At 33.4% G+C, this 9,796-nt stretch overlaps 1 protein-coding gene across 1 annotated transcript; it reads right to left on the bottom strand.

Moving 5' to 3' along the window:
- Positions 1 to 2,416: 2,416 nt before the first annotated feature.
- LOC116113830 (MLO-like protein 4) lies at positions 2,417 to 9,040 on the bottom strand. Its single transcript, XM_031399996.1, has 15 exons — positions 8,903 to 9,040; positions 8,067 to 8,124; positions 7,659 to 7,885; positions 7,454 to 7,570; positions 7,169 to 7,229; positions 6,316 to 6,407; positions 6,065 to 6,139; positions 5,525 to 5,610; positions 5,213 to 5,262; positions 5,085 to 5,125; positions 4,819 to 4,989; positions 4,696 to 4,731; positions 3,844 to 3,911; positions 3,112 to 3,172; positions 2,417 to 2,883 (listed from the first exon to the last, which is right to left on the bottom strand). The coding sequence occupies exons 1-15, from the start codon at positions 9,038 to 9,040 to the stop codon at positions 2,449 to 2,451; spliced, it is 1,716 nt and encodes a 571-aa protein (XP_031255856.1). The 3' UTR covers positions 2,417 to 2,448.
- Between the last annotated feature and the right edge of the window lie 756 nt (positions 9,041 to 9,796).

Raw genomic sequence — 9,796 nt, 5'->3', positions numbered from 1 at the left:
TATAAATTTCATCAACCGGAAGAACCATCCAGAGGAAGTTGTTAGCTATGATGATTGGGCGGTTTGTGAACTTTTTTATTCATTTATTAAAATTTTTTATGATTCCACTAATACATTAAGTAATATTTATTATCCGACTACTAATTTAGCGGTAGATATTTTACTTCAAATTTTTAAAACTTTTGCTAAATATAGATATAATGACGTTTTAATGGAAATTGTCTTAAAGATGGAAGAAAAAAAGTAGAAATATTGGTTAGATATTCCATTCTTATATGGATTAGGCCTTGTTGTAGATCATAGGTTTAAATTACACGTAGTTAACTGTATAATTACTGAGATAGGCCAGCATTTAAGACATGATTATATGTCTTATTTGACTGACGTTAAGTAAAAATTGGCAAGCTTTTTTCTTTATTTAAGAACAAGTACAATGGAAGTGGAAGTGGAACGTCCAAGAAAGACGATCAGGACCTTGATGAAGACCTCCATCAAAGATCCAGCATTTGATTGAAGACAAAGTTATTAAGGTGGTAAATTCCTGGTAAAGAAAATCCAGCAGATATGTTCACCAAAGTTCTTTCTTTGGACAAGCTAAGGCTCTTTAAGAGCCTACTGCATATTGAAGAAAGTTAAAGACAGATTACCAAGACAGTGAGGGATGGCAAAATCAAATGCCAAAGTAGAGATTTGTTGTAATGTGGTATTTGACTTATGCATATATAGAAATCAGAATTATTACTTGGATGGTCAAAGTTATTTGATAAAAAGAAAAGGGGCAATTGGGGGATTTCCCGATTAGGTTTTTTTGTAACCTAAATTTTTTTTGGTCGACATAGTTGTTATGCTCCATTTCTCGATTATTCTCTCTTGGTTACAGAGAGAGAAAGGTTATTACAAATGGTTTAACATTGAAGATCGTATGATGGGATCTAACGGTGCTAGTAGGTTTAGTTTGTTATTTTATATTCCTTTTCTGTGTATAAATCATCCATTAATTTCTGATTTTCTGCAATGTATAAGAGGTGAGGAACATCTGGGATTTCGCGTGTATTACATAGGGTTTTCTCGAGAATCAGTGTGTAAGTATGAGATTTGTAAGCTCTGTAATGTTTTCTTCTTTCTCATAGTGAATTTCTTTATTGCCCTGAAGAGTGGATGTAGGTAATCAATTTTTTATTACCAAACCACTATAATTTCTTGTGTATAGTTTCTCTCCTGCTCTCTTATTACTTTTCAGTTATTTACTCGTGCTTTTGCTACTGATTAGAAACTTAGGTTTGCTTGTTTACCTTATTCGAATAGTCTCATGTTTAACAAAACTTATATGAGAAGGTCTCACCGCATTATGATTTTCCGCAAGGGTTGTGTTTAAAAAGAACACTTCTGGTAAGCTAGTTAATATTTTTTTTAGGACTTTCTGTGTCTTTAAGCCTACAAAGTTCTTAATCTTGTCAAAAAAGGACTTACAAAAATTTAAAAGTGTTTTTATCCATGAATTCGCGGAGTTCAATATGACGCTTTTTCCCAGTAATTATGAGGTTTTTCCGAATATGAAGCATCCATGGTCAACTCAACCAGGAAGCAAGTGTTTTTATCTTGTCAAAAATTCATTTTGGATTAATTTTAAGTACTTGAAAGTGCTTTATTAAGCACTGCCAGAAGCACCAGCGTCAAGGTTTGTGTTTTAAAAAAAAAAAAAAAAAAAAAAAAAAAAAAAGAATACTTCTGGTAAGTTACTAAGTTACTTATTTTTTAAGTATTTTCTGTGTTTTTCAGTATACAGTGTTCTTAATCTAGTCAGAATAGCACTTTTTCTTATTTCAAGTGTTTTCATCCATGAATTCCCAGAGACGATGAATATGATGCTTTTTCCCAGTAACTATAATGTTTTTGTTCAAATATGAAGCATTCATGCTCAACCATGAAATGCAGCAATGAATCCAAATCCTTCGCAATATGGTTACAGAACTAGGTACTCTAACATTAAGTTACAGCTAAGTATAAATTTCTTAATATTTTAACTGAATTCATTAGCAATCAGGTTGGTTTATAGATAAGATAACAAATGAAAGGTCCAGTTCTCTTTGTTTGAGATAAGTGGAGAGTAAAATAAAGAACATTTTGCAATGGAAAGCAAACCGCTAATTCTTATAAAGAACATTATAAGATGAAAATACTACCCAACTTCATTGCCATTTCTCTGTAACTTTCTTTTGTATCTTAGAATTATGAATAAATAAAAACCTATTTTCGTGGCTCATACCAATGTGGGTCAAGAAGTTATGCCAGGCTTAACAATTACAACCTTCCAATACAAGATTATTTTACACCATTCATTCTGCATTATCAGTATTCCAAGCAAGTTGGTTGCACATTTTAATGCCATAAATGAAACCTAACTGATAAGGCTATCCAAAAATTATCTGAACCCAGAAAGGATGTGTTTCAGGTCTTCTGAAATAAGTCATAAAGAGTCTCAACTTTCCCTTCCTCTCCATTGCCTGTACTACCTTCTTCTTCTTCATCAGTAATGGGAGGTTCTAAGGCATTAATGTTTATAGTATCCGATAAGTACTCTTGCACTCTAAATGACAATTCAGTTTCAGGATGTTCGGAGGTCTGAAGAACAGACTCTGCCTGTTCAGTTGATGTTATAGTTACTTGATTCAGTGACTCCATGGAAGAACTCCTAGATAAAGTACTGGATGCCACCATTATTTCATCTCTTTCATCAATTGTTGATTCGAGTGAGCATATAGACCTTGTAGTGCGTGAATGCAATGAGTCGTGTTTAGACCTCTCCTTTACTCTCTTACACCAACTATGGAGCGACTCTCTCACACTTTCCGCCACCAGAGCTTTCTTCCATTGAGATCCCATCTGAATTGGTCAAAGAGCTATCAGCTTAGAATCCTAAAATTACAAGAGTTTAAAATGAAGTCATATTTATTCCTTAGTCAGAAACATAAGCTAAAGTTTCAATAAGCACACCAGAAGATAGAGGTTTGTAAATTACGAAACATGTATAGCATAGATGTACTATTTCAATTCAAAAATGCCAATTTAATTTTAGTATCAATATTTGTTTGTAAAAGTTCTTAGGCAAACCTGTGTCACAATCACATTCAGTGGGACTGTGCTGTAGCTGCACCAGAACTGAACAAGAACCCTGCATTTATAAAAATAAAATACATATATAAGATGGTTTTTTCCATCTAAAAGTACATATAACTAATCTGTTTGCACATTATATATATATCTAAAAGAAGATTTTTTTTTTTTTTTTTTTTTTTTCACTTTGAGCCGTGTACCTTAGCTCTATACTGTGTTAAAGGATCATTTTTGCTTGAAGCTGATAGCATCTCATTACTTATGTACATAATTTGCTCTCTCAACATAATCATGATCAAAACACAAAACATAATCTGTGTAAATCGATGCAAGAACCACTGAGAAAGTTGAAGAAGAGTATATTCTTATAAACAGAGAAGTTTTCTGGAAAGCACATGTTTTCAATCAGCGATAGATAGCTACAAGAAATTATTTCTATGAGATGAGCCAATGAGGGTGATTATCTCAAAGAAAAATGATAAACAAAGTGAAGGACCAAGGCATGGAATACTAATAATAGCAGCCAAGAATTGTTAATCCAGATAAAATAATTGTCTTATTTCAGTGGCTTTATACTAATTAATTTGTTGAAATTACAGTAAGATCCATGGCATTATACCAAAAACCAGCAGAAAGAAATAATATTCATATGCACGAGCCAAATTAGTAGCATAACTGAAAATATATCATACATTTTCATGGAAGTACATAGTTAAGAAGGAAACGTACCCAGAGGTCAATCGAATGATTATCATATAGTGATTTTTCAAGAAGCATGATCTCTCCTCAAGTCCCCACTAAACAACAGAAAATTACAGATTCATTACAAATTGCATGTTCTGGGATTAATTATAAAGCACAAAATGGTTTATTTACTAGCCTCATAGTTATGTATTCTGTGAGTCATTGTTAATACATCGTCTATTTTAAGCAGTTCATTGACTGAAAACTATCAGTTAAAGATCTTTGGTATATGATAGACCCCCCATCAAGAAGGTGTACAAATACAGAGGGCATAAGAGTAAAAAGGAATAAGAGTGCATGCGTTAGTGGAGGATGGGTTTAGGCGTGTGGTGTGTGAGGAATCAATTAGTTAGAGAGGGAATAATTCAGTTACTTGATTAGTATAAGAAGAAGGCTTACGTAAGCAGAAGGTAGAATTATCAATTGTCATTTAAGGAGGCCCCCAGCTCCTCGAATTGCTTGGACTATCTGTTGCATTTGTTTTCATTTCATTGTAATTGAGGATTGTTCTGGATATTGTCATTTCTTTTCCCTTAATACCATATTGAATTGATCCAGGATTACAGTGATCATTATTACTCCTTTTTGTCCCTTTTAAATTTGCTAGCTGTGTGTGTGATTAAGTGAGATACTGGGGAGTTCTATCAGTATATATCGGCTGTACATAAAAGAGGACATAAGGTGTTAATCATGTCATTTTTTTGTCATTTTTTTTAAATACTTAATATAACAAGAGAATGCCGAAACTGAATATTAGTACGACGTATGCAAATTATATGCTGACCATGGATTTCACAAGCAAACAAAACCACAGAGAAAGAACAAGTATACACTTACCAAGGACCATATGAATGTTGCCATCTCAAAGGCGTTCTGCACAAATAGGAAAGAAATGAGGACGACAGTCAAATGTGGATGAGAATCTGGATATGTGAATGAAATAACACAAGAAATAATCACCTGGAATATAATAAATTGAATCAACCGCAACAAAATCACCGGTTTTCTAAACCAAAATAGATCATCACTTGGCTTTACTTGAGTCCCAACGGGTGGCCCTGTCTGTTCCTTAATTTCAAGGGCCAATGAGGAGACAACATGCTGAAGCTTTGTTCCAACCAACATGACAAGCTTTGACACGTACAAATTGAGCACAAAATGCAATATTATTAGGGAGAGATCAATTGGATCAGATGATAACAATTAACAAGTGTGAGAATACCTACAATGGCAGGGATAAAAGACAACCAGAAATAAATATTTAGACCTGCAAAAGAATAAACGACTTCATTATCCCACAAAATAAAGCTTAATCGATAAAGGACATTCGCATTATGAATATACAACAATCTACCATGAATGTTTATGAAGATGCACACTATTGCATAACCCCAAAGTGGCCAGCTGCAAAATTGGAAATAATTTAGTGTAAACTTATTTTACTTCTTCCGCACTCTCTGGAAGAATTTATATCCAGAAAATCTCAAATGCACACACAAAAATCGGTATTGTTGGAAATTGTATTACACAATTATTTGGTCTCATTCAATTCCAAAAATGGTAAAATACCATGTATGAATGCAAAACTAAAGAATTTAGAGCAGTGCTGGGAACCAGATAAAAAAATCACACACAGAACTGCAATTCAGCTTGGATGACTGCATACCTAATGCCGAGGATGCCATGAAATTCGTCTTCCATACTTCGAACCATATAGTTATGGAAATTATAAGAAAGTGGTAGTTTGTGCTTCTAAAAAGATGAAGAAGGAAAATAAGCAATATAATTTCAATACTGAACCAGGAAGATAGCTGATATATTGATGATAACGATTAAACACAAAATTGAAACAATGTAATGGCTTGCAGACTTCAAGTGACATGCTAATAAAGACAACATGGTATTTTGGTGAAGAAGAATAATATGACTATCATCACTAATAAAAATATAAGCGTAAGAGTCAGAACAAAGGGTTTTCAATTTGTCGAGTATCATCAACGCCATCATCTATATAAATACTTCCCATCTATTCTAGGTCCAACTATAGATTCAGTTGATTTCTCTATCAAAGTACCAGGGCCTCTCCCTCAACCCTGTTCTTATACTTCACATGAATACTTGGGAAATTATAGATATGGTGAATAAGCAAAGAAAACAAATAAAGAAGTATCATATAATGAAGCATTAGTAATAATCAGATACCCACAGTGATGAAACCCAGACGTAGAGCCAAGTAGTCTGACTTCCGTATAGAGCCCTTAAATTGTCTTAGAAAGCAAAGCTGCATAATTACACCGCAATAATCAACTTTACCTTAGACACTATCATTCAGAAATTAGGTAGACATTTACAAATCTTAACTTTTGCTTCTGAGAAGAAAGCACAACAATGGAAAAACAAAAATCATTACTACTTAATGCTAATACTTGTCAATCATATAAAAGCAAGAAAAGTTACCATCCAAAGTAGAACCCGACTTCTGCTCCATGGATGAGATGTGTGATGGAAGACAAAGGTGGTTTGTCGCCGCATCACCTTGAATTTCTTTTCTATAAAATAAAATGAAGATTAGAAAACTGATATAATTGAAAAATTAACAATGTAGATATGAATCATAAACCAAGAGTAAACCAGGGGCCTTTGCACATTCGCTAAAGTCTCTTCTGCAAGAGGCAATTATGCAGTTACTACTGCATTTTGTGCAACTACTGTCTATGTATATGGCACGACAACCAGTAATATAACAACGGGGCAACCTAAAACTATACAAATCTTCTCAGCACATATGCAGTTGATTTTGATTTGCATGGAATTCTTTATTTGGCAATTCAAGTGCTGCTGAAGCCCCTTTTGCAGTATTATGACAGAAGCACATATTTTAGTTAGCTAAGCAAGATTGTGTACTGACTCGAGCTGGATAAGAAGATAAATAGTCTAAAATAATTGCTCTAGTTCATGAAATCCATAAATCCCAACCCACTAATTTGATTGACCTCATGTTTCTTGGTTGAACTAATCTGTATTGAGAAACTGCAAGACAAACTGATTGACACTTTGTCCATTCGCTACCACAAATTAGCGTGTGTCACTCATATTTGTTACAAAACACACATTGCAGAAGGAAGCTCTTATTTCATACTTGAAGTTGAGTTCAAATAACCATGATCAAGTTGTCATCTATCAAACTATTGGATCACTTAAAGTGAAATTACTACCAAGCTCTTATGTGTTAGATAATTAAAATGGTATCAAAACATCATTTTGTTTCATAAGCAAATTGAACAAAAACAAGCAGGAACTTCCTGTAAACCTTGCAAACTTGCATCAGCCGCTGGAAATGCTTGGTATTCCCATTTCCTCCAACTATAAATCTACAATAGCATGTCATCAAAAACAAATAAACCTTAGCACAAATATTAACGAGCCTATTAGACATGGAAATACAATTAATATTGCATTTAGCTTTGAATAAAATATGAATATCTTGAACAAACTATAGAAAATGCAGTATCATCAAGCTCCAATTAAAAAACCACCTTCAAACGGAGAGATTAAGAATTTATTGAATGATGCAAACAAAGAGACAAGAAGGCACCTTACTCATGGCCAAACCAACAGCCAAGCAGCTGTAAAGGACATGAGTGATACCAAGAACAAACAAGAAACGGTGAAGCTGCTCAAGACCCTCAAGTGAAACAAACGGTTCACGACCCTTCAATCAACAAGAAGTGTGTTAAAAAGGCTAATTCACAAACCAAGAGTGCAACAAAGTTATTCAAATGGTAAAAGAAGAATTTTACCTCACCACATTGATGAGATGTGTGAGTGTTAATTCCTCTGGGGGGAATATCAGATTCATTTTGAAAAGAGAAGGAACTTTTTAACAAGACATGCTCATTGATGCCATAATCTTTTTCAGAACAGATATAAAATTTACTGCTGAAAAGTGATGAATTCACACAAATCTCGGATATCCCTCGTGCCCATTGCGCCAACAACAAAGATATAAGCCCCAGCAACATCAGCTCTATCAGCAAAACAAACAAACAAATAAATAAATAAAAATCACACAAATCAAAAGCCAAATGCCATATAAGAAATGCTATTCTAAACCAAATTAACAAAAGAACAAACAGAAACTTGATGAAAAGTCAGTATCAATTTTAAATCAAGAAAAGTGAAAGTTGAAACTAATTGAAGAAACCCACCTTCTTTAATCTTCTCTAGTGAAGCAAATAGAGCCTTCCTCCTTGTTTTCTTCAACCACTACATAAATTTAAAAAATAAATAAATAAATAAATATTTTTCTACGAATTTGAACAGCTTTTTGGCAATTGTTAATTTCTTCATATTCCCACCCCATTTGACTAAAATTTGTGAGCTAATCCAAATGGCTATTCTGGTTCCAAAATTGTAAAAGAAAAAACAAAATTCTTTTCACGTTGTAACATTTTCCGAGCAACCAAACAGAGTTAATATTACAAAATTGATTTCCTCCAAACCTTGGGGAAATCTATCTAAACTCCAAGCTAGAAAGGAAAAAGAAATTAATTTGGCGTTTCTTTCCATTTCCAACATTTTCTTGGAATCAAATCAATACATATTACAAAGTTTCTAGATTTTCTAGGTAACAAATCCAATTCTTCGAACTTTTTGAAAACTTTCCTGAAAACAATCGAGGCAACTGCCATGTGGGTCCTAAGTGGGAAAAAGATCAGGATTCTTAACACATTGTTTTTTTCCACATTTTCTCAATAACGAAACAGATTCCCTAACTAAATTCCCCTTTTCTTAACAAATTAACATTTATCCCAATGAGAAAAACTAGCAAACAATTTAATTTTCCCACACTTTCTGAGAAACCGAAGAAGCCATTAATATAAAGCGGTCACTTTCTTGACCTTTTGACACTTCTTTGTTAAGCTAAGAAAATAACAATGTGGGTCCAAACTATTAACATAAGCAAGTAAATTTCAACAAGAAAGGATAAAAATAAAAAGAGAATTTCTTTACTTTCCCACATTTTCTCATGAACCAAACATACCTTTCCAAATTTGTAAATAGACTTTTGAGCAAGATAACAAACGAAAACCAAGACTGTGATGACTGAAGCAACAGAGTACGTTGGAGTCTCCGCCAGAGACCTCCCTTGCCTAATTATCACCTCCTCCATTTCTCTCATTTCCATAAACAACAACCCATTAACACTCAAAATAACGACAAACTTTCTCGAGAAAACTCTATAGTTTCCCGAGAAAATGGAGAACCTAAGTGGAGTAAAATATCAGAAAGAGGAGGATCCTGGAAATGCGGAAGTGGGAAACAGGAGGTACATGCTTACCAACTTAAAAATATATACGCTCTTACAGTAAAAAAACAAAAATAAATGTTTCTTCCATTATTTTATCAGCTTCAACGTCAAAATTTTGAAACTTTTGTCAATAATTTTATATTTAAGATGAATATTTAAGGCTACCTAAAAAGTAAACTAAAGAAAGCTATAGAATTTGTATTTTTTATTATTATATTTTTTTTTTTTTAAGTTTGTAAGAAGAAGAGGAAGAAGACAGTGAAGAGATTGAAAGCATAGTTTAATGAAAGTTCTTGAGGGAGTGTTCGTGGTTTACTAAACAGACCCGCTTTCGGTTGCATGGGAATCGATGCATTATCTCTCTCACGTGCTCTAACCACACCTAACCACACCTAACCACATGGATACTATTTTGTCGCTATCTCCTTCTCTTGTTTTGAAGTTCTAGCTCAAAATTATTGGCTGAATTTCAGAAAATACTCCCAAATTTTAAGAAATTATCAAACGTATAATAAGCATGAGAATGTTTATAGGAGAAATTATGATAGGGTTTGGGATAAGATCTACTTATATAAGGAACAGAGACTTCCAAGAACAAGAGACAGTGAAATTAATTCACAAAATTTT

Source organism: Pistacia vera, unplaced genomic scaffold (genome assembly GCF_008641045.1).
Source record: "Pistacia vera cultivar Batoury unplaced genomic scaffold, PisVer_v2 Contig121, whole genome shotgun sequence".
Taxonomy (NCBI): domain Eukaryota; kingdom Viridiplantae; phylum Streptophyta; class Magnoliopsida; order Sapindales; family Anacardiaceae; genus Pistacia; species Pistacia vera.
This window is presented reverse-complemented; position numbering and strand designations above follow the sequence as displayed.

What these genes read in the sequence shown, in the direction of transcription:
- LOC116113830 (XM_031399996.1), bottom strand. Translation starts at nt 9,040, where the DNA reads ATGAGAGAAATGGAGGAGGTGATAATTAGGCAAGGGAGGTCTCTGGCG. An exon ending in GTCGGGTTCTACTTTGGATG is followed by an intron (nt 6,140 to 6,315) that starts GTAACTTTTCTT and finishes GTAATTATGCAG; the next exon opens with CTTTGCTTTCTAAGACAATT. An exon ending in TGAATGTGATTGTGACACAG is followed by an intron (nt 2,884 to 3,111) that starts GTTTGCCTAAGA and finishes TGACCAATTCAG; the next exon opens with ATGGGATCTCAATGGAAGAA.